Source organism: Cantharellus anzutake (assembly GCF_015039405.1).
Source record: "Cantharellus anzutake strain C23 chromosome Unknown EI90scaffold_56, whole genome shotgun sequence".
Taxonomy (NCBI): Eukaryota; Fungi; Basidiomycota; class Agaricomycetes; order Cantharellales; family Hydnaceae; genus Cantharellus; species Cantharellus anzutake.
The window spans coordinates 181,489-201,191 of record NW_024067006.1 but is presented as its reverse complement, the minus strand read 5'-3'; the positions used below and the strand labels follow the sequence as shown (position 1 = coordinate 201,191).

At 48.4% G+C, this 19,703-nt stretch overlaps 8 protein-coding genes across 9 annotated transcripts; 2 read left to right on the top strand and 6 right to left on the bottom strand.

Moving 5' to 3' along the window:
- Positions 1 to 2,129: 2,129 nt before the first annotated feature.
- On the bottom strand, positions 2,130 to 4,105 carry EI90DRAFT_3129278 (uncharacterized protein; the record flags this gene model as incomplete). The annotated part of the gene is made up of 2 exons (XM_039064180.1): positions 2,130 to 2,462; positions 3,725 to 4,105. The coding sequence occupies 2 exons, from the start codon at positions 4,103 to 4,105 to the stop codon at positions 2,130 to 2,132; spliced, it is 714 nt and encodes a 237-aa protein (XP_038911958.1).
- A 325-nt stretch (positions 4,106 to 4,430) lies between these two features.
- On the bottom strand, positions 4,431 to 5,185 carry EI90DRAFT_3074001 (uncharacterized protein). The gene is made up of 2 exons (XM_039061472.1): positions 4,661 to 5,185; positions 4,431 to 4,589 (listed from the first exon to the last, which is right to left on the bottom strand). The coding sequence occupies exons 1-2, from the start codon at positions 5,069 to 5,071 to the stop codon at positions 4,524 to 4,526; spliced, it is 477 nt and encodes a 158-aa protein (XP_038911957.1). The 5' UTR covers positions 5,072 to 5,185; the 3' UTR covers positions 4,431 to 4,523.
- On the bottom strand, positions 5,169 to 6,136 carry EI90DRAFT_3239241 (uncharacterized protein; the record flags this gene model as incomplete). The annotated part of the gene is made up of 3 exons (XM_039066527.1): positions 5,169 to 5,646; positions 5,757 to 5,811; positions 5,922 to 6,136. The coding sequence occupies 3 exons, from the start codon at positions 6,134 to 6,136 to the stop codon at positions 5,440 to 5,442; spliced, it is 477 nt and encodes a 158-aa protein (XP_038911956.1). The 3' UTR covers positions 5,169 to 5,439.
- A 504-nt stretch (positions 6,137 to 6,640) lies between these two features.
- EI90DRAFT_3157140 (uncharacterized protein) lies at positions 6,641 to 7,660 on the bottom strand. The gene is made up of 2 exons (XM_039066097.1): positions 7,089 to 7,660; positions 6,641 to 7,005 (listed from the first exon to the last, which is right to left on the bottom strand). The coding sequence occupies exons 1-2, from the start codon at positions 7,476 to 7,478 to the stop codon at positions 6,940 to 6,942; spliced, it is 456 nt and encodes a 151-aa protein (XP_038911955.1). The 5' UTR covers positions 7,479 to 7,660; the 3' UTR covers positions 6,641 to 6,939.
- A 615-nt stretch (positions 7,661 to 8,275) lies between these two features.
- On the bottom strand, positions 8,276 to 9,295 carry EI90DRAFT_2203668 (uncharacterized protein). The gene has a single exon (XM_039052687.1). It carries the CDS (start codon positions 8,964 to 8,966, stop codon positions 8,319 to 8,321), a length of 648 nt encoding a protein of 215 aa, XP_038911954.1. The 5' UTR covers positions 8,967 to 9,295; the 3' UTR covers positions 8,276 to 8,318.
- A 181-nt stretch (positions 9,296 to 9,476) lies between these two features.
- On the bottom strand, positions 9,477 to 10,202 carry EI90DRAFT_3073990 (uncharacterized protein). The gene has a single exon (XM_039061471.1). The coding sequence runs from the start codon at positions 9,933 to 9,935 to the stop codon at positions 9,678 to 9,680; it is 258 nt and encodes an 85-aa protein (XP_038911953.1). The 5' UTR covers positions 9,936 to 10,202; the 3' UTR covers positions 9,477 to 9,677.
- A 1,057-nt stretch (positions 10,203 to 11,259) lies between these two features.
- EI90DRAFT_2204352 (uncharacterized protein) lies at positions 11,260 to 12,778 on the top strand. The gene is made up of 4 exons (XM_039052689.1): positions 11,260 to 11,512; positions 11,584 to 11,657; positions 11,736 to 12,229; positions 12,382 to 12,778. Exons 3-4 carry the CDS (start codon positions 11,750 to 11,752, stop codon positions 12,445 to 12,447), a joined length of 546 nt encoding a protein of 181 aa, XP_038911952.1. The 5' UTR covers positions 11,260 to 11,512; positions 11,584 to 11,657; positions 11,736 to 11,749; the 3' UTR covers positions 12,448 to 12,778.
- A 950-nt stretch (positions 12,779 to 13,728) lies between these two features.
- EI90DRAFT_2203523 (uncharacterized protein) lies at positions 13,729 to 17,376 on the top strand. 2 transcript variants are annotated; one of them, XM_039052685.1, is made up of 8 exons: positions 14,696 to 14,780; positions 14,848 to 14,986; positions 15,037 to 15,175; positions 15,229 to 15,280; positions 15,331 to 16,859; positions 16,919 to 16,991; positions 17,156 to 17,201; positions 17,261 to 17,376. In XM_039052685.1, the coding sequence occupies exons 2-7, from the start codon at positions 14,934 to 14,936 to the stop codon at positions 17,161 to 17,163; spliced, it is 1,854 nt and encodes a 617-aa protein (XP_038911950.1). In that variant the 5' UTR covers positions 14,696 to 14,780; positions 14,848 to 14,933; the 3' UTR covers positions 17,164 to 17,201; positions 17,261 to 17,376. The 2 variants fall into 2 exon arrangements, with proteins under 2 accessions (XP_038911951.1, XP_038911950.1); XM_039052686.1 differs by lacking the exons at positions 15,229 to 15,280; positions 15,331 to 16,859; positions 16,919 to 16,991; positions 17,156 to 17,201; positions 17,261 to 17,376 and adding an exon at positions 13,729 to 13,847 and having other exon boundaries at positions 13,905 to 14,780; positions 15,037 to 15,180.
- Positions 17,377 to 19,703: the final 2,327 nt, after the last annotated feature.

Here is a 19,703-nt window from a genome sequence, read left to right as displayed (position 1 = left end):
TTAACTGAATAGAATCTTTGAAACTTCACCAAGTAGAAGATTAAATTCAAGTTTAAATCCAAATTAAACAATGCTACACAGAATTACACCTAGACAAATTAAGAAATTTCAATAAAGAAACAGCTCTGCAGGGCTCGGTTTATCTGTAAGTCAATTCCCAGGAACTTTAAAACTAACCCATAAAAATAGAATTAGCCAAAACACTCGGATTGGTACTATATTTACAATAAATAATACTAGTACACTTCCCCATCCTAACTAAAGAACCAGGGAACAGCTTGGTGGTGGTCTCGTTTGAACCTCCCAACTGACCTTCCTTCGTTCTCTCCTTCAACGCACACAGCCACATCCATCCGGGTACCTCTGTAAGAGGTCCTAGGAGCGTCCAGTATGCGGGAGGTCATCTGGTGTGTCCAGGTCCGGGTGCATTACACTGCAGCCGGGTCAATGGTACATTGATACAAAGGAAGTCGTCCGTGTGATAAGAAAAGAATAGGAGTGGATGGTGGGGCACCGGGTCAGGTGGGTGTGCCCTGACACCCTCTCTGCTGAAGCTGATAGATGGCTTAGCTACATTCAAGTGATGCAAAACCAGGGAAAAGTCCCAAGCTTGATGGGGCAACAAAGGAAGAAATAGAAAAGGCCATCGGGCTCATATGTATTTACTTTGTTGTTCGTTGGCTTCAACTTCAACCCAGCACTTGGGCGAAATGGTGAATTCATTTGTGTAATGGTCGTGCTGTGCCTTACTGAGGAGTCATGCTTCTAGGTGCCCAAGAGGTGGCTTATTGCTTATGCCAGCACATCTGGTGTCCCAGCAACCCCTCTAGCAACTTGATACTTGACACCAATTGCATCTGTGGCAATAGGAATTTTTCTTTTTTTGGCTTGCACTCATTACCAGTGTTTCCAAGGTATGATTCCGTGAACAATGCCCAGATGGACATTCATCTGGCAGACCAACCACTTGTGTCCTCAGCTTTGCAATCAGGTGGCATCCACTGCTTCAGCCTGCCACTGCCTTCGATACTTAGCCTGTCATTTTCCCCATTATCAGCATCCTACTGCCTGTGACATGAATTGCAGGACAGGTGCCACCCAAGACGTGGCTGCAGAACTGTGCCCACAGTGTGGGCTGTTGATGAGCAACAACTTGATCCTGGAGCTGGACTATGAGCAAATACTCAGTCTCAGCTAATATGCATGAAGAACTGAATATATTACCTATGAGCAAATACTAGAGGTAATATACATAATATAAGTTACAATGATAAAACAATGAGGGAATGTAACTAACCTCAGTCTCAGCTAATATGCATGTGTTAGAACTGGGCAAGGGCGGACGATTCCGGAGGGGAACTGGAGACTTAGCAAGGAGGGACCTTGGCCTCAGCGACTCAAGCGGAGTGCTGTGCCATTGCTGTTTGTCCATTTGGTCCTTAATTTCATAGGAGGCGAGCAGGAAGTCTCTAGGGGGCATTTCAGGTCGGTTTTAGACTAAGGACTAAAACGAGTATGTACAAGCACCGATATATATAATGGAGAGGGCGAAAGCACAAGGGAACAAAGGGGATCCAAATCGGAACAAAGGCGTCCAAATCGGAACAAAGGGATGGCAGAAGCGGAGTGGTACCAAAGGTCATAAGGCAGAACCTGTGGTACGTCTGAAAGGAGGTAGGGAGGGTGAAGCCCAGAGGGGCAGGAGGATGAGGGGAAGTGGGGATGATGACTAACTGGCTAGAATGGGAAGGAGCAGCAGTCCAAATAGGGATGAGGGGAAAATGCAAGAGATACATTACAAGCTGCGAAAGAGCCAAAGGTGATCCATGGAGCTCGGAGGTTGTGGAGCTTATGGAGGTTACGGAGGTGGGGTTGAAAGTCCGAGGAATATTGGCAATGGTGTTTACGTAGTATGAGGTCACCAATGCAATGGACTAAGTCCGAGGTAGGAGCTATGATGGAGGCTCGGAGCAAAGGTACAAGCGGTGTCCGAGTATGAAGTACAGGACAGCGGTGGAAGGTCATAACTTGGCAGGGGGTCAATGGAAGAGGGCCAGAGGGAAGAGAGAGGAAGGAGGAAGGAGGAGAGGTGTGGAGGAGAGGAAAGGTGTCAGGTCTGAAGGTGAGTATCAGAGCAGACGGGAGAAGAGTAGGAGGGTGATGGAAGGGTGGAGGTGTTGTGGGGAGGAAGCAGAGGAGTGGGAGGAGGAGTAGTAGGAGGGTGGCAAGAGGGGTGGTGTTTGGTCTGAGGTGGGTATCAGAGCAGATGGAGATAGGACAGGAGAGGGACAGAGGAGTGGAGGTGGCATGGGAGGTGAGAGGAGGTGAGAGGAGGTGTGGTGCCAGGACCGAAGGTGAATATCGGAATGGACAGCGGTAGGGTAGGACTCCGGAGGTGATGAAGAAGGAGGTCTGGGAGTCAGGTCGGGATTGGGTATGCATGGATATGACAGCGTGAAGAACTGAGGGAAAAGGAAATGAATTCAAATGAATGAATATATCCATGGCCTAGCACGGATTAGTCTGAAATAATGTAAAGGAGGTCTTGTGACTAAGTAGTCACATGGTGGATTCTGGGCGAGTTGCTCTCCCAGAATGTTCCCACGCTAACGCAGGAATGTGGCTGTTCAGGTTAGCTCCGTTGGAGTACCCTCATAGCACATGGTTCCTCCAACATGGGCTCCCCTACATCAAGTATACAATGTTTTCCTGAGGGATACTGTACCCGCACAACCAATTACCACTCACGCATCACACTGACGTTCCGGTTGAATGATCCTTGTCACACCATTTTTTTTGGCGCCTAAGTGGCTGTGTGAAATCGGATTAAATTCAATGAAAACAAAAGCCGTCTGCAAGGAAGTAGTTTTTTTGGTGTAAAATGTATCAACACGAAAATTTGCCAGTTGGACATTTCCAGTGCCACTGTGGCTGGTGTCACACCAACCTTGCCACCTCTTCCGGTTGCTTGTCACACGTCACAAGGAGAAGCCGGTTGACTATTTTGTGTCACACTCGGGACCTCAGCCGGTAATTGGTCGTGCGGGTACAGTAGCTTCCCTTCCCCATCTCGTGGGATGTTGCTCTTGGTGTTTGTGAACATCATTTCTTCCATGAAGCGTCATGCAAAGTTACTGGTTCAGATATTAGTGCGATCAGTCTCAGTCGGGAGACGACGTGGACGATCCGAAAACCCATAGTATCACGCCACTGATGTTGTAGCAACAAACCCTCAGGTCCAAGATGACCTGTACAATGAACCACGGACCTCTTCACGATCTCGATCGTGGCCCTCTCACTCTGCACCTATTCTGCGTCGAAAGACTAGTTATTTATGATTAACTGCTTCACCATAAATATTAATATCCTAGCTGATGCGCGGAAGCACCATTGCAACCGACGGTTACAAAAATCGTGGCCAACCCGCTCAAAGAAAACGTAACAAGGACGAGGAAAAGCAGAGCAAACAATAGGGAAAAAAAAACTATTCGGTGCTTTTGAACGGGACCGCAGATCCATCGATTCTCCCGCCCAAGTGACCACCACACATCCAATCAGACATATCGATCGACTTAGTGTGCAGCGATGACGACAGTTCCCTGGATGGTCACTACACTCGCTTCATTCTTCGCTCCAGCCTTACAAGCAAAAAGATAAATAAATAAATAAATGGTTCAACATCAGCTTGGCCGCCACCCAATTCTCAAACCAAAACCAAACTTACGGTTTGGAAAATAGTCACCGTCAACCCAAAAATTTCCTTCTTCCCCTTGATCTTCAAGTTACTCGGCAACATAACGTCCACCTTAAAACTTCCATGCCCAGTGACGGAGTGTCCACCCTCAACCAAATCGCTGTGAGGACTGGTCAAGACGAGTTCGCCAATATTCCCGCCGACGACCGGGTTCGTTCCAGGGTGTAGTCCAAATATAACGTAGTACTGAACAGTATTGTCTATGCTCTTCTCGGTGAGAAACTTGAGGGTGAATTTGTGACCGTGAAGGACGCCCTGGGGAATTATGACGTTGGTTATGATGGCAGAGGTCGAGTTGATGCTTATGAGGAAGAAGAGAAGCGAGGCAAGGAAGTTGTGGAAGAACTTCATATTGACGACTTGGGACTTTAAGACTCGAGCGTGGGGTTGTGCGAGGTCAAGCAAGGAGGGCGCGCTGCATCCACACCATCTCTTATCAGCTGAGCATTCCCCACAGCACGTGTTGGTCCCCCTACTTTACGTACAATTCCCAAAAAGCTATTTTTGGTGCGGGTGTAAATTTCTTGTTCCTGAACGTGACTCACGCCAAGCGATTATCATTAACGCCTAACGTGGGAAGCTAGAACCCGAATTACGTCTCACGTCGATCACACCGTTGGTTCGCCATGCTCGGATCTGGCTTCTCAGAACTCATCAACATGAATAAAAACCTCTTCGACGCTTTAAAATGTTGAGTACAGATCATCAATTCTCCCTCCCTCTCCCTCTCCCTCTCCCTCTCATGAACACCCCACACATCCCAGTCGACTCAGTGCGGAGCGATGGTGACGAAATCAGAGAACTTTAAAATACTTGCGATTTGGTCGAATCCAGTCTTTCGGCAAAGAATAACCATCATCATCATCATCATCATCATTCAGCAATCATCCCCATCCCTAAACTCACCAAATTTACTGATTGGAAAATAGCCGCCGTCAACCTGTACTTTTGAGTCCTCCCTCTCGGAGTCCTAAAGTGAACCGGCAACGCCACATCCACATCGAAATGTCCAGACCCCGTAACAGAGTCTCCACTCTCCAGCCAATCGCTATGAGAACTGGTCAAAACAAATTGACCTATATTCCCACCCGTGAGCGGACCCGTTCCAGGTTGCAGTCCGAATATTACAAAGTACTGAGCAGATGGGCGGATGTAGGCAAGAGTGAAGAACGTGACGTTGAACACATGGCCCGGTCGAAGGGTGTACGTGGGTACTTTCATGCCAGTCGTGAAGGCAAAGGCCGAATGGATGCTTGTGAGTGACGTGAGAAGGAAGAGGAGCGAGCTGGCGATGAAGGTGGTGTGGAAGAACTTCATGTTTGGTGACTTTGAAATGTGTGTGTGGGGGGGGTAAATATGGCGAGGTCAAGCAAGGGAATACTTGGTCGCTGCACCGCACCCACTCTTATACATGGGTCCTCCCTACTTATATGGCATGAGCTTTCGTGAGGGGGGGGGCTGGTTGTGCACAGCCTCTAGGATCGTCAGATTCATTCGTCCAAAAAGCTATGCTACCCCTGAATTAACACCAAGCGATCACAGCATTCGGTATGACACGCAACAGGAGTTGTGCACGTTCGCCATCTATATTTATCCTGCGGCAGCATTACCACATTATGTACCATTGGCTTCCCATTAGCAAGCTGTGCAGATTGCAGCGGCGTCAGCATCAGGTCTATCGCCAGTTAGGAGGCGCTATTTGCGGACGGGTTCTCTGGTTCTGTTGTGCAAGCTCCATTTGATGAGAACTCATCCACATAGCATATATACAAAGCACTCGAGCGATTTGAAAGCCCAGTACGTTCGTCAATTCTCCTTCTCATATTGAAAGCCACATCCTCGGTTGATTCAGTGCGGAGCGATGGTGACATTTCCATGGAAGATCGCCACACCTGCACCATTTAACGCTCCGGCCTTATGTCAAAAGAAAAGAAAGAAAAGCGTTCGACTGCAATCAGCTTATCCGTCACACCAATTACATAATTCACAAAACAAAACTCACCGTCTGGAAAACAGCCGCCGTCAACACAAACTTTTCTTTCTTCTTCGAAGGAGTCCTAAAAGTACGCGGCAACAACACGCTTATCTTGAAACTTCCAACCCCCGTGCTGGAATGTCCACCCTCGACCAAATCGCTCTGAGCACTCGTCAAGACGATCTCGCCCACGTTCGAACCAGGGGTGGAACGATTCCAGGTTGTAATCCAAAAATAACGTAATACTGAGCGTTTTGGATGATGTGCGGGTGGGTTAGGAACGTCACAGTGAACGTATGGCCTGGGCGGAGGATGTTCTTGGGTGCTTCGATGCTGCCTATGATAGCAAAGGCCGAGTTGATACTGAGGAGGAGGAGGAAGAAGAGTGAGGCGAAGAACTTGTTCATGTTGAACCAGTACTCTCTGTACTTTGAGACTCGAACAACGGGGGGTGCGTGCAATAGGGCGAGGTCGAGCGAAGAACGAATCATACACACCTTCTCAGCAAGCTCTTTATACCTACCTTCCCCACAACACGTGTTGGCCCCCCCTTCACTTTACGTACGGTCCTGTTCTATGTAATAAAAAGCCGGTAACCTGCCTACAATCCCCACAATATTACATGGTGCAATTTCCGAGTTTGGAGCGGGATTACGATGGCGACAGACCAAAGTCAGTTCGTATTCAATACCCACTTTTAGAATTAGTGCTATTCATATTACGTCTCAACGTTTCAATTGCGCCAAGCTGTACAATAACGAAAAAACAAGTGAGTTGCTTACATAATCGCCGCTTTTTGGATTCCCCGGCTCCGATTAATTAAGCGCGCGCCCTTTTTGTCCCCCATGCTGTAAAGGTCAGCGTGGGTACTATGTAATCGCATGTTTGTGAACTCAAACTCATTGATGCATGTACACGTTCGCCGCCGCCCAGGTTTGAAAGATTTACAGATCGCTTCTGAGCCCGAACTTCTCATAACTCGGCGGTATGTATTCTGGTTCGGTTTGCAGTTGAGCTTCGATGTGGCCAGAAGTCTTCGTTGATTGGGTCGGGAAGGGTCTTCTTACCGTACTAACTCCATTTTTCACCTAGTTCGATGAGGCTTACAGTGACATACTAAGATGATATTAAAACTCTTTCGGCGCCCAGATCGTTCAAATTCTCTCCCCCGTCGACAGCCCCGCCTCCATCAGATAGAACTTCGATCGACTCAATGAGAAGCGATGGTGACAATTCCATTGAAGAAGACCACTCCTGCTCCATTCAACGCTCCAGCCTTATGTCACAAAAAAGAAAGAAAGAAAGAAACCATTCAACATCGGTTCGATCGTCACACAAACACCCCCAAAAAAAACTCACAGTTTGGAGCGCAGCCGCCGTTAACACAAACTTCTCCGTCTTCCCAGTAACGGGGAAATTTTTGGGCAACGTGACGTCCACGGTGAAACTTCCATGCCCAGTGACGGAGTGATGACCCTCGACCAAATCGCCCTGAGGACTCGTCAAGACGAATTCACCCACATTCGAGCCAGGTGGTGGAGTCGTTCCCGGTTGCAATCCGAAAATAACGTAGTACTGGGCATTCTGAATGATATGGTTCTCGGTGAAGAACTTGACAGTGAATTTGTGGCCGGGGCGAAGGAGGATGGAAGGTACTTGGATGTGAGTTATGATGGCAAAGGCGGAGTTGATACTGATAAGGAGGAAGAGGAGGGAGGCGAGGATGTTGTTGTTGTGGAAGAACTTCATGTTGACTGGACTTTACGTGGGGGAGCCGGTGAAGCAAGTCATGCAAGAGAGCTCACACCTGGCCCTTATACCCCCCCGAGTACGTGTGTATTTACGTACAATCCTAACCCCACGACTGACGCGTTGGTTGCAGAGTTGTTGCTCCCGGCTTGAGAGCGGAATATTGCATCATTTGCATGAGTTCAGTTGTTGAATTGCTATTTTTGGTGCACGAAAAACGCCAAGTGATCACATGCCCCCCTGATACGTACAAGCTACAACCAGTGCTGATATTACGTCTCAGCGTCTCACATCTAAAGAGTGCATTGCGCAAGAGTGTGCGACAATTTGACACACGTTCGATCGGCCATGCTGAGATCTATTTTCATCCTCGATCTAGTGGCCGCACATGGCTTCGTCAGAGGACCTCGTCCACTACCTGCATGACTCCTGATCTGCATCATCATCAACCCAAGCTTGGTATATAAGAGTGACGGCCCTCAGTGACAGTTGATGAGCCAAACCCTGCTGTTGTCACGGGTTCTAGTCCAGAGCACCATCACCATCCGCGTCGTCTTGGTGGGATGAAAAGCTATATAAGGCTTCTGGGTGTTGCGCAATCCCACTGTCACATGCGCATTGACGCGAAGGAACATCTTCCTTCTCTTTGCGTCTGGGGGACTCGACCCACCCGGCAATCTCTTGGATCCGGTTATATAGTGAAACCACCCCACCGTTCGGCAGCTTTGTTTTACTACACAGCCTGGGGTTTGTGATACATTGTCTTCGTTATTTAGGAGGCTCTATTCTGCGGCTGGTGTTCTTCTAATCAGGCGTACTAGCTCATTCATTTCATGAGAATCAGTCAATACAAATGCCCAACCAAAAAACTCGTTGGCGCTTCGAATCCGATTCCAGATCATTCATCATCATCATCTCTCGTGAACAGCGATGGCTTTCATCGTCACGGCCTCCTCGACCTAGTGCCTGGCGATGGTGACGATTCCATTGAAGCTTATGACATCTGCGCCATTCACTATTCCAGCCTTTAAAAACAAAAAATAAGACAATTGGATAGATCTTCAACCCAAAATCACAAAAACTCACCGTCTGGAGCACAGCCGCTGATAACACATACTGTTGCTTCTTCCCAGGTCCAGTGATCTGAAAGTTACGAGGTAATCGGACGTCTATCGTAAAATTTCCAAATCCCGACACGGAATGTCCCCCTTCGACCAAATCGCTCTGAGGACTCGTCAAGACGAATTCGCCCACGTTCGAACGTGGAGTCGTTCCGGGTTCCAATCCGAATATAACGTAATACTGAGCGTTATTGATGATGTGTAGGTTCGTGAAGAACGTCACGGTGAATTTGTGACCGGGTCGGAGGACGTTGGTGGGTACTTTGATACCGCTTATGATGGCGGAGACGGTCGAAAAGTTGATACTTGTGAGGAGGAAGAAAAGGAAGAGAGAGGTGAGCTTGAAGTTGTTGTGGAAGAACTTCATGTTGACGATCGACTTTTGACTCGAATTAACGTGGGGGTTAGATGTCCCTGCACACTTTGAGCGCTTGCACGATGCTCTTATACCTCCTACATCTTCTCTCACCAGGGGGGGGGGTTCCTTTTACTTTTTACGTCTCATCCAAGAACCCGCTCCCGGATTCCGAGCGGATCATCTGAGTTTTCATTTCGTCTTCAATAGCTGGCTTTTTTCGGTGCCATTCAAGGCTTCATTGCTGCACGCACTAGTCCGAGCGATTATACATTTGCCTCTTGTAGGGCAAGCTCGTACAGTGAGTTATAGCTGTGTAGAAGCGTGCAACATTGTTGGTACGTCCGGCGCTCGCCATGCATGCATGCTAGAGATCTATCTCATCGTCTATATACCTTCGATCGTAGCATCGCCAAAAACATTACTATAAAAAGTAAATCTCGCGCTTCTGGGTCAACAATGCTTCTCAGTTTTGTAGTACACACTGGTTTGCGGCCAGAAGCTTAAGATGTTAGGAGGCTCTATATATATATTTGCGGCTGGCATTCTCAATTACTAACACCCCTTTTCACTAGTTTAATAGACGGAATGTCCATCCCCCTCGACCAAATCACCCACATTTTGAGCCAAAAACTGGTGGTGGTGGGGTTGTCGTTCCGGGATGTAATCCGAAAATAACGTAGTACTGAGTACTTTGGAGGAGGCCGATCTCGGTGAAGAATGTCACGGTGAACTTGTGGCCGGGGTGCATGGCCGGAGGATGTTCGTAGGCACTTGGATATCGGTTATGAGGGCGAAAGCTGAATCGATACTGATAAGGAGGAAGAAGAGAGAGGAGAGGATGTTGTTGTCGTGGGTAACCAACTTCATGTTGACAAATTTGAGCATCGAGAACTCAAGAATGCAAAGTGGGATGCACGCGACTGAGTAATAGGTAGCTTGCACCTTGATTATTGTACCTAAGAGCACTTTTATACCCATATTCCCTAGAGCACGTATTGCTTCCTTCGCTTTTACGTAGATCAAAACCCCGGGCCGCCCACAAAACCCGCCACCATCGCTCCCGACCTACGTGAGTGAGCACAGGCGCTTAGTAGCCACTTTGTGGCGGTAATATTCTAGGCTGAAGCCGCCTCCACATATATAGACAGGTAGAGGTGGCTTACTCAAGCGTTTCAGCTTAGGCGCGCACACGCCAAGTGATCGTGTGGGGACACTGGCACGTACACCTGCAAGCAAGCTAGTTACGTCCCAGATTAAATCACAGCGTTCTCAATTAGAGTGCGGGTGCGCAAGTTAACAACTGGCACGGTTGAGATATATTTATCCCGCCATACATCGTCGGAATATATCTAGGTCATATGCTACGTTCATCTGGGACACGAACTACTGATGAGAATTTTGCACGAGCTTCCATTGTCTTCGTCAGTTAGGGGGGCTCCATATGCACGCATGGCAGTGCAGTTCCCTGGCAGTTTCCGCCAGAGCGAGCTTACTCCATTTCCACACGACCGTGGCGCCATGAAACGCGTTATCATCTGTCTGCTGTTATGACGCCTGATCTTCATTCATTACCAAAAGTCAAAGCTCCCTGGAGCAGGAGTGACCCTTAGTCGTGATGGCCCTTGGGATCGTCGACCCTGCTGTTGCCACGGGGTTCTAGTCTTAGCAAGAATGCTACGCAACAGGAATGAGCTCTGTATAGAGTTCCCATAGCCACTACTACGCTTACTGTGATAAGCGAAGGCCCCTGATCCAATTTTAGAGAAGTACTGTAGAGTTACAGGGCTTCTGACCGGGTTTAGGGGTGTAGTCACTTGCATTCGCAATCCACTGTCATCGATGCGAATTAGAGGCCATACTTCTCTCCGGGCGGACGTTCGGACGTGGAGCCCCACCGGCATCGTTCTTAGATCGAGATCGGTGCAACCGATAAGCGCTGCCGGACAAACGTTCAATATTGCAAAACTGTTATTTTTACGTTTTCTCGGAGTTACTGATCGGTGCTTATCTGCCGATTGAATTACATACTATCCCATCACTGGACGGTTGAATCAGGTTCGTTGTTCATGTGGTTTTGCACTCAAATGGAGATGTGTGCTTGTTACCACTCTCTCTAAGTTTACGTCTTCAACGACTCAATGAAGGCCATCCATGGCTGAGGTGGACAGGGTTGGGGAATGGCATTAATTCGGCTTTTGGGTGAAGCAGCGATGAAGCCTTTGAGGTTCCTCCGGCAGTGCATGGGTTTGCCTTCACATTCGCATGTCCAATTGGCTCACTCTTCGCGGCCGGTAGAACTCGACGGCTCTCGCCCAGAACACCAATCTGATCTTCTGGTGTGCCTGATCTGAGCAATCCACTACTAGCGTTTACATCATCGGCCACTTGCCCAGAGCGGATAATCGGGGCGTTTGTCTCGTTTGTTGCGTCCTACCTAATCTAAGCCTTGATTTTATGTAACTGTGTGGATCTCATGATTCCTGGCAGGAGTCGTACCCGCGGGTCCAGATTATTTGAGAAGCAAAGGCAACGCGGACGTCGACGTTGCAGCTTTTGTACGTATATCTAACGATTTTCAAATTTATGTGTAATTGTGTGGAATATAAAAGGCTTACACTATAGTTAGAACGTTCATCGTCTTCAAGTTGACTGAGCGCCAAGCGTGTTGATAATCGACAAGTGCCGACGGATAATTGACTGGTACGAAGTTCTTTAGATCGATTCAGCCACCCCAAACTCATACTTTCCACTCACCCATCCTGCTCTCCGCTTCGCCAGGATAAAATCACACAATGAGGACTGGCACCTTTACGACGACCACCTTTTCCCTCATCTTTCTCCTTCTCATCTCCCAAGTTCAAAGCCTGATCCACAGCATCTCCGCACCCACAAAAGTTCTCCACCCAGGCGAAAGGTTCATCGTAACATTCCACACAACCCCTTACATCCAAAGCAACCATCAATTCTACGCTCTCTTCGGTATAGGGTCCTTCCCAGCCCCTGCCGTATCCTTCCTAGGACTTCCCATTCCAGCCGTAGCTCCCGTTCCTGGTGCAGATGGCGGATTGGGGTTGCGTAACCTTTTCAGTGGACCTAGCGGGAAGGGGAAAGCGGGGATCGATATTGGTGGTATAGATCTTTGGGAGGCGAATTTAGGGAACGTTGGAAGTTTGAAGGGATTCAACGTGACGTTGAGGTTACCTGTGGATTTAACTTTGGGTACGAAAAATCGAGTGAAGAAGGTTGTGCTTCAAACCGGTGTGCTTGGAATGGTATGCCCCCGGTCTTTTTCGCGCAATCGTGACTAACCACTATGATTTTGATCCCTTTCACTCCTTTCGTTAATTCCGTCCAAATCTAAACAATCGGTTCTTGTAAACTCGTCGACGACGTATTTGTTTTTTTTTTGGATCGGCTTACCCAGGTGGGAGCATCTGGGTTGACGACGCTGTCCTTCTTCAACACTACGATTAACATCAAGTCTCCTTAACCCCCCCTTCCTCTAACAAATTTCTAACGCGTTTTCATCGACGGCGTTTCCCTGAAACTAAATTCGTGTATATGTAAATTGCCCAAGTGCTCGTTTTTTGGTTCTACTTACCAGCCCCGTCCTACATGCAACACCCGATTATGTATGTATCACAGCTCCCGTACATTATGTAAATTCCTTTCCATCGGATCGGTTGTTCTTTTATTCATTTTTTGTTTGTCTGTACATGGGACCGCGAACAAGATCTCGGGCAGGCTTTGGACGTCCTACCGCCGAACCTGAGGGAAAAAATGGGGGGGATTACAAGTACAATGGTTTACCGCTGTGAATCGGGTGCTCCAGCGTAAGTGTCAGATCACAGTTCATCCAACACATAACGTACGATCAACATAAGTATAAGAACTCGCTCAAGGAGGTCACCGGTGCAGCGGGGCGGATAACAACGACCCATTCATGGTTCCTTTCGGCGCGCAAGTAGGCTATTTCATGTTAGTGCCGCCTTCGGCGATGGAGTCCCTCATTAATCATCCTGTTGGGACGTGGAATCAGGATATTGGATGGTGGCTGAAACGGATCTGGGGGCAATGTTGCGTTTGGCTCGGTCATCATGAGAAGGGGAAGCTATAGCAGATCGTAGGTAAGATAGAGTAGGCAGGCAGCGTACAGTTGAGTGTACATGTGGTGCGCCCAAAGGAGTATCCAAAGGGGAGAGAATGCATGCGCAATTGATGACGGGAATTGCTCTCCAAAGACAACGCTGCCAATTCGGCGCCGACGCATACGCATGCATACATAGATACGGTATGTCATCCCAGTGTTCCCCTCACAGCACATGCGTGCATGGCGTGAAGAATTATACAGATAAACAGCTAGTAGGCCCAGGTCAGCCAATAATCTGGCACAGACAATTTCCAGTGCTCTGCCCAACTGTCGAGTGATGTGTAACATCTAAGCGGGTTTCTAGGTGTATCCCCAGATCGAGCTATGCATTCAAGAGCTCCGCAGGTTCTACCAAATCGTTATGGCGAAAGCCAAATTGAGGAGGAAGAGGAGCGATGCGAGGAAGTTGTTGTGGAAGAACTTCATGTTGACGACTTTGAGCGTTGAGGCTCAAACGCGAGGTGAGGGTGCCACTGGGTTAGGCAAAGATAGCTTACACTCGACCGCTGTACCTGATCCTTGTCCTGAACCATTCCAAAACCCATGGTTGATGTATTGCTCTCTGGATGAGCACAGCCTCAGGGCTCAGATCGTTATTGCGCAGGAGAAGCCTCGTCCGCCGAGTGGTTCAGCGGCATATGTACCCCGCTTATAGTTTTTCTGATCAAGCTTGTCTCACTGGCAAAACCGCACCCACACATCACACATCGAACCTCCATCTAATTGTCCCACCCTCGATTGTTTGTATCTCTCACAAACATACAATGTCACGGTCTCATAACTTTTTCAACGGCCAGCGATTGGACAAGTCGTTCCTGGTGCCCTGCGGAGTGCAGTTTCATGGTTCCAGAAAAGACAAATAATAACACCACTGCTTCATTTGCTCTTCCCTATTGAGTGTGCATGGTGCATATTTCAAATTACTTGTCGCTTGAACATCGTGTGAGAGGATTGAGCGCCTCTCCGCGGCTTCATTCCTCCGCTCCTGTCCTGTCTTCCACACTACTGTGATGCGTCGCAAAAACCTGTTGCTATTTTCCTCTTGGCGTTCGAATGCAAAGTCCCCTCCTGAGCGCTCTCTCCCTGATCCGCAACCATTGCACACCTCGAGGTCCTTGCCCAGGATTGTTATGACCAGTCCCCAGGTAACGGATGGAGAGGTTGGGTCTCGTGCTGTTTCTCTGGCATCCATGTCTATGCCGCCGCCCTCATCTCTCCGAGATCGATTTGCTCGATGGGTCCTAAGATGGCGAAGTCCCAGTCCCAACGACAAATCAACTACACGACGCCCCAAACAGTCCACGGGGAGCGCGTCCCTGCAGCCGTCTCCTGATAACTCGCGGCTATCGCTCTCTTCCCTCCGTTCTAAAGAGAATGTTAATAATAATACCCCTTCAAGGTCCAACCCACCAGCCATCTACGAAACGAGTGCTGCGTCCTTCGAGCAGCCGGGGTCCACAGGCGATAGCGATGGCTGTTCATTGGGCGTGGAGTCTTTACCAGGTCCAGCAGCACCGGCGGCGGGAACCCGCTCACATGGTGACCAGAAGAAGACCATCATGAATGCTATTAAACTTCTCCTTCAAACTTCTTCCACCGCTCTTAAACTCGCGCCTATACCCAATCTCGATCAGATTCCGAACACGCTCCTGGCGTGGATAAATACCTACGAGGTATGCACGGCATCCTGAGCTCCTTTGGTGATCGCACCAATGCCTCTGATATTGTACGGCAACCCAGAATGTCACCGGAAACGCTGAAGACATGGAAAAGTTGTACGTTGTGATCCAGCAAGTGCACGACTCGGTGTTTCAGCCCCTCCGGGAATGGACCGGCGAGGTTCCCCCGAACTGGAAAATCTAACACGGGATTTCCATGCGTAAGTTTCTCGCCGTATTCTTATTTGCCCATCCTAATGTGTTCATGTAGAGCCTTGAAGAAACAAGTAGAGGAAATTGAATTAACCCAGCGAAAAAATCTGCCAACGAGGGCTATCCAAGCGCCTGACATAACACAGCAAATAAGTGGCATGAAGGGCTGCCTGAATGATGCTATTTCTCGTTCCCAGGTTTGTCAACTTTCGTGTTATTGGGGTGTCTGGAACTTGACCGTTCTCTCCAGCTAAGAATATCAACTTTAATTCTACTTCGTACTGAACGTTTGTCTGTGCAGTGTATGTTTCCTGTACATGCAGTTGAACTTCCTATTGAACCCAACCTTCAGATGAACTTTCGAGACTCGGGCCAGTCGCTGCCGAATACATGTATGTCAAGAGCAAGTCGGAATGTCTCGAACGGACGCGGGTCCAGATACAAACATCGCTGCTGGAGCATCTCAAGGTTCCCGAGAATCGCTTCATCTGGTTGCGTGGACCTCCCGGTACTGGGAAGACAGCAATTTGTATGAGCGTTGCATCCGCCCTCAACGGCCAGGCTGCCCTGGCGGCGTCGTTCTTCTGGGATAAGAACCAAGCAGGAACGGGCCTCGATTCCATTGAACACTTCCCTTCTACCCTTGCACACCAACTTGCAGTCTTCAATGAGGACTTCAAGATGTCGCTTGTCAGACACCTCCGGCAGCCATCTTTAGTCTTTGTCAAGAGCCTTCCACTGGATAAACAAATGAGCGCTCTGATCATCGAACCAATGCGCGATGTGATAGAAATGCTGCCTTCTGGCAAGGATCGCTTCATTATCATTCTAGACGGCCTAGACGAGTGTGGGAGTCCTGAGGCATTTGATACTTTAATGAAGCTCGTGCTACAGCTTCACGACCTACCCTCCTCATTTGCCTTGTTGGTCAGCTGTCGACCGGAGTCGCAGGTTGTTCGGGCTTGGGCTCGAGCTCAATCGATGGGTTACGTCATTCCATGCGAAGACACCGATATGATCAACAAGAGTGAGACTTTTCACACAATATGCCGCATGGTAGATGAGGGGCTTAAGGACTGCATCTCCGAATCACTGTGGAAACCCTCAGGAGAAGATCTTTATGCTTTCGCTTCATCATGTCGCGAATTACCTGTTATGGCCTCGATGCGCATACGTGAAGTCTGCGCTCGGACTAAACGAGGTGCCACCCTCAAATCGGAGTTCGATTACTTCCGAGATCTCATGGATGCACCAACTGACCTCAATTCGGAGTACCTGCGAATTCTGTGGCGATCCTATATGCTGGAATCACTGCCTTTCCGTCCAGCCGTGATTAGAAATTACCGCCTTGTAGTGGGGATGATTGCTGTGGCGCAGGAACCGTTGAGTTTGAATTCCATTGCGCAGCTTTTGGGAATTACGGAGGACGAAGTCTATGCAACCTTGAGACCAATCAGTTCAATCATTGATCTTCCTTCAACGGGAGAAGGGCTGCCCAAATTTTATCATGCAACAGCGAAGGAGTTCATCATGGAGCATCCAATCAGTGGCATGCATGACCATCCTTTCTTTATTGATGATAAGGATGGGTATTTCCTGGGGTTACCGCTCCTTCGATTTCTAAGGGGATTAGTGATGCCCACTGATCGTCCTTTGGGGGATGAGAAGATGTGGATGAAATTTCAGTGGAAGGGGCAACCCGAACATATCCGATATGCTGTCAAATACTTGTTCAGCCACTTGGATTCTTCAAAGCTGTTCTCGCGAGTCCCCAATGAACTGCGGCAGGAGTTTGATCACTTCCTTACCCATAACTTACTTTGGTTCATCGTACTGTCGCAGGGTGAATTCAGGTTGCTGGATAAGTTCCTTCCTTCTAACGTGAGTTTATACTTAATGGATTCTGATAATTTGAATGTTGTGACATCATTTCACTCTAGAACAATGATTACAATTCAACTCAACTATTAAGAGAAGCCGAGAAAGCAAACAAATATGTAGTTGACCAATATCGTGAGCAGGAAACCCCAGGTCCCATAACTGTCCACCCCAGCCGCTTTAAAACTAAAGTTGTCTGTTTGATTTATCCTTGGCACATTTTTCGCTCCATGCTTCCCTTCACTCCAACCTCATCTCCACTCTTCAAATTGTACAGTCATCTCTCTGATCCTGTTCAGATTTTTAGCATTTCCGGAGAGTTTGCTGGTCATCCGATTCCATTAAGTGAGCAGGCACTCAATACTCGGAAGATTATGGAGGCAAAGCTAAGCAGGATGCCAAAGGAGCAGCAGGGTTACAAGGCTGAATTTCTTGATCCTGATATTCGTGATGGCACAGTGACTTCTGCAGCAATCTCCAAAGATGGCCACCATATTGCACTCGGCTTTGGAAGTGGTGACATCGAAGTTGTTGACATTGATCAACAGCATTCCATCACTCGATTCCAAAGTGGCTCATGCAGTCCCCCAGTGTGGATCGAGTTTATCTCCGGTAGGCACCGGATCGCTACCGAAGATAATGAAGGGAATGTATTCATCTTCAACGATGGTTCACAGCCTCTGAAGCTTGGTACGCTCCCCAGTGGGCATTCTCCCTCTGTCACTGTGGCAGCGGACAATGGATCATTCATTGTGCGACTGCCGCGGCATCACGATCCCGACTGGTATGAAGGCGTGTCGATCCTGTATGTTTCAGGGGAACCATCCATCCACCTTCTTTCCTCTCCTGGTTCTATCCTTACTTCTACCCCTACTCGCCACTCTTACGGCCTCTCACTTGGATTGTCTCCTGGAGCACGATACGTTATTGCTTGTGATCAGGGCCAGGCTTTCATTTGGTTGACGGAGTCACGCGAGTTCATTATTCATCATCACCTACCAGATTTTGGAGCTTTTGTTACAGGCATAACGTCACACCACCCATACATTACCAGTGGGGCCATTGAGGACTTGGAGGATGCTATCCCTCATACAAGGGTCTCTGGGGTGAAGTTTGATTCAGATAAATCGTGGCTGGAGTCGCTGTCTCATAGAAGCATACAACTCTCACGACAGCGAAGAGCTTCACCAGTGAAAAGACGTCTCCGTCGCAGTAAAGTTCGTCGAGAGCTGGTCAGCATCCCTAAACTGAAGCTATTGCTCAACAATACATTGAAACTCATTCTCCCAATCCAATTTCGTCCAATCACTCTTATTATGGGGTCCCTTGATGAGCCAGGAGAATGGTATGGAGATCGAGTGATAGGGGATGAAGGTTTCATCTACTTTCCCCGTGTTAACAAGGACGGGACACGATTCTTGGTTCAGGGCCGTATGAAAGCACCAATTGTTGTTGATATTAGCCAAATTTAGCACCTCTACATGTCCATGGCCTGCTCTCTTTGTAGTTGTTAGTCAGCTGGGCGACAGTTTGCGTTGTAGTTATTTCAGGGATAGCAGTCTTCACATGGCGTTAAAATATGCACATCATATAGATAGTCTCTGCGTACACTAATGAGGACGATGGACCGGCACATTTCAACACCGTCGGGAGGAACATTAGGCATCAACAAATTACTATTGCATGATCATCCCAGGGTGGAGAAGTAATCTTCTGGTTGCATTGCAACGAACCTTTGAGGCTCAGCAGCACCACATCAAATCTGGGAGACTGCCACCCTTGTTGAGTGTTATGTTACTGCAATCGTTGACGACGACAATCACCTTGCGACGGCAATGAGAGCAACCGTGGTCTGAAAATTGCTTTTTACGCCGCCTCGATATTGCTCCCTAGCATATATTTCACCAGTACTCGATATATGGGGTAAGCTGGAAAAATGAAATCACGAGTCCTACTCTTTGGAGAGTGGAGGAAGAAACAAAGGCATGACAGGATGCTAATCTCGTGGTAGAGATGGTGCCGAGATGTGCCGTATTAGAATCATGGGCTGTTTGTCAATGAATGCATCGGATAGGAACAAACGATTGGCAAATGATGGAACACGATTGTATTGTTCGTGCAAATGAATCGGTTGTAGTTCATCTGACACATAACGTTGGATTGACATAAGAACCCGCTTAAGGGGCCGGTGCAACGGGTGGATCACGACCCATTCATGCTTCTTTTCGGCGCGCAAGTAGCGACATAGTGGGCCGTTTCATACTAGTGCCGCCTTCCGCGATAAAGTCTCTCATTAATCATGAGAATACTCTGGCGAGACGCAAGATCAGGATATTGAAGAGTGGCTAAAACGGATCTGGGAGCAATGTTGCGTTTGGCTCGGCCATCATGAGAAGGGGAAGCTGTAATAGATCATAGGTAAGATAGAGCAGACAGGTTAGCCGCGTACGATTGAGTGCACATTTGGTGCGCCCGAAGAGGTATCCGCAAGGGAGAGAATGGATGCACAATTGATGACGGAGGCAGCTATCTGCCAATTCGGCGCCGACGCATAACATATGTCACCCCAGCGTTCTCCATATACACATGGCATGATACAAAGACAAAAAGCTAGTAGGGCTAGGCCAGCCAGTTTACTGCGTGGAAGTATTTTCAGTTGTGTACGCAATCATCTATCGCGGGTCAGCCAATAATCAGTGTTGTGCGTGACGCGTCACGTCATCTACTAAGCTGGTTGCCAGGCTTATCTCCAGATTGAGCTATGCATTCGACAACTCCGCCAACAGCATCAGGCACCAGATCGTTCAATGCTGGATATGGCCTATGATGGCTAAAGTTGATACTCAT

Bases quoted from the DNA above. Each gene is read 5' to 3' on its own strand.
- EI90DRAFT_3073990 (XM_039061471.1), bottom strand. From the start codon at position 9,935: ATGGGTATAAAAGTGCTCTTAGGTACAATAATCAAGGTGCAAGCTACC.
- EI90DRAFT_3157140 (XM_039066097.1), bottom strand. From the start codon at position 7,478: ATGAAGTTCTTCCACAACAACAACATCCTCGCCTCCCTCCTCTTCCTC. The intron at 7,006-7,088 runs GTGAGTTTTTTT...TTGTGACATAAG, and splicing joins CGGCGGCTGCGCTCCAAACT to GCTGGAGCGTTGAATGGAGC.
- EI90DRAFT_2203668 (XM_039052687.1), bottom strand. From the start codon at position 8,966: ATGAAGTTCTTCCACAACAACTTCAAGCTCACCTCTCTCTTCCTTTTC.
- EI90DRAFT_2203523 (XM_039052685.1), top strand. From the start codon at position 14,934: ATGGACCGGCGAGGTTCCCCCGAACTGGAAAATCTAACACGGGATTTC. The intron at 15,176-15,228 runs GTTTGTCAACTT...CGTTCTCTCCAG, and splicing joins ATGCTATTTCTCGTTCCCAG to CTAAGAATATCAACTTTAAT. The intron at 16,860-16,918 runs GTGAGTTTATAC...ATTTCACTCTAG, and splicing joins ATAAGTTCCTTCCTTCTAAC to AACAATGATTACAATTCAAC.
- EI90DRAFT_3074001 (XM_039061472.1), bottom strand. From the start codon at position 5,071: ATGAAGTTCTTCCACACCACCTTCATCGCCAGCTCGCTCCTCTTCCTT. The intron at 4,590-4,660 runs GTGAGTTTAGGG...CTTTGCCGAAAG, and splicing joins TTTTCCAATCAGTAAATTTG to ACTGGATTCGACCAAATCGC.
- EI90DRAFT_2204352 (XM_039052689.1), top strand. From the start codon at position 11,750: ATGAGGACTGGCACCTTTACGACGACCACCTTTTCCCTCATCTTTCTC. The intron at 12,230-12,381 runs GTATGCCCCCGG...CGGCTTACCCAG, and splicing joins AAACCGGTGTGCTTGGAATG to GTGGGAGCATCTGGGTTGAC.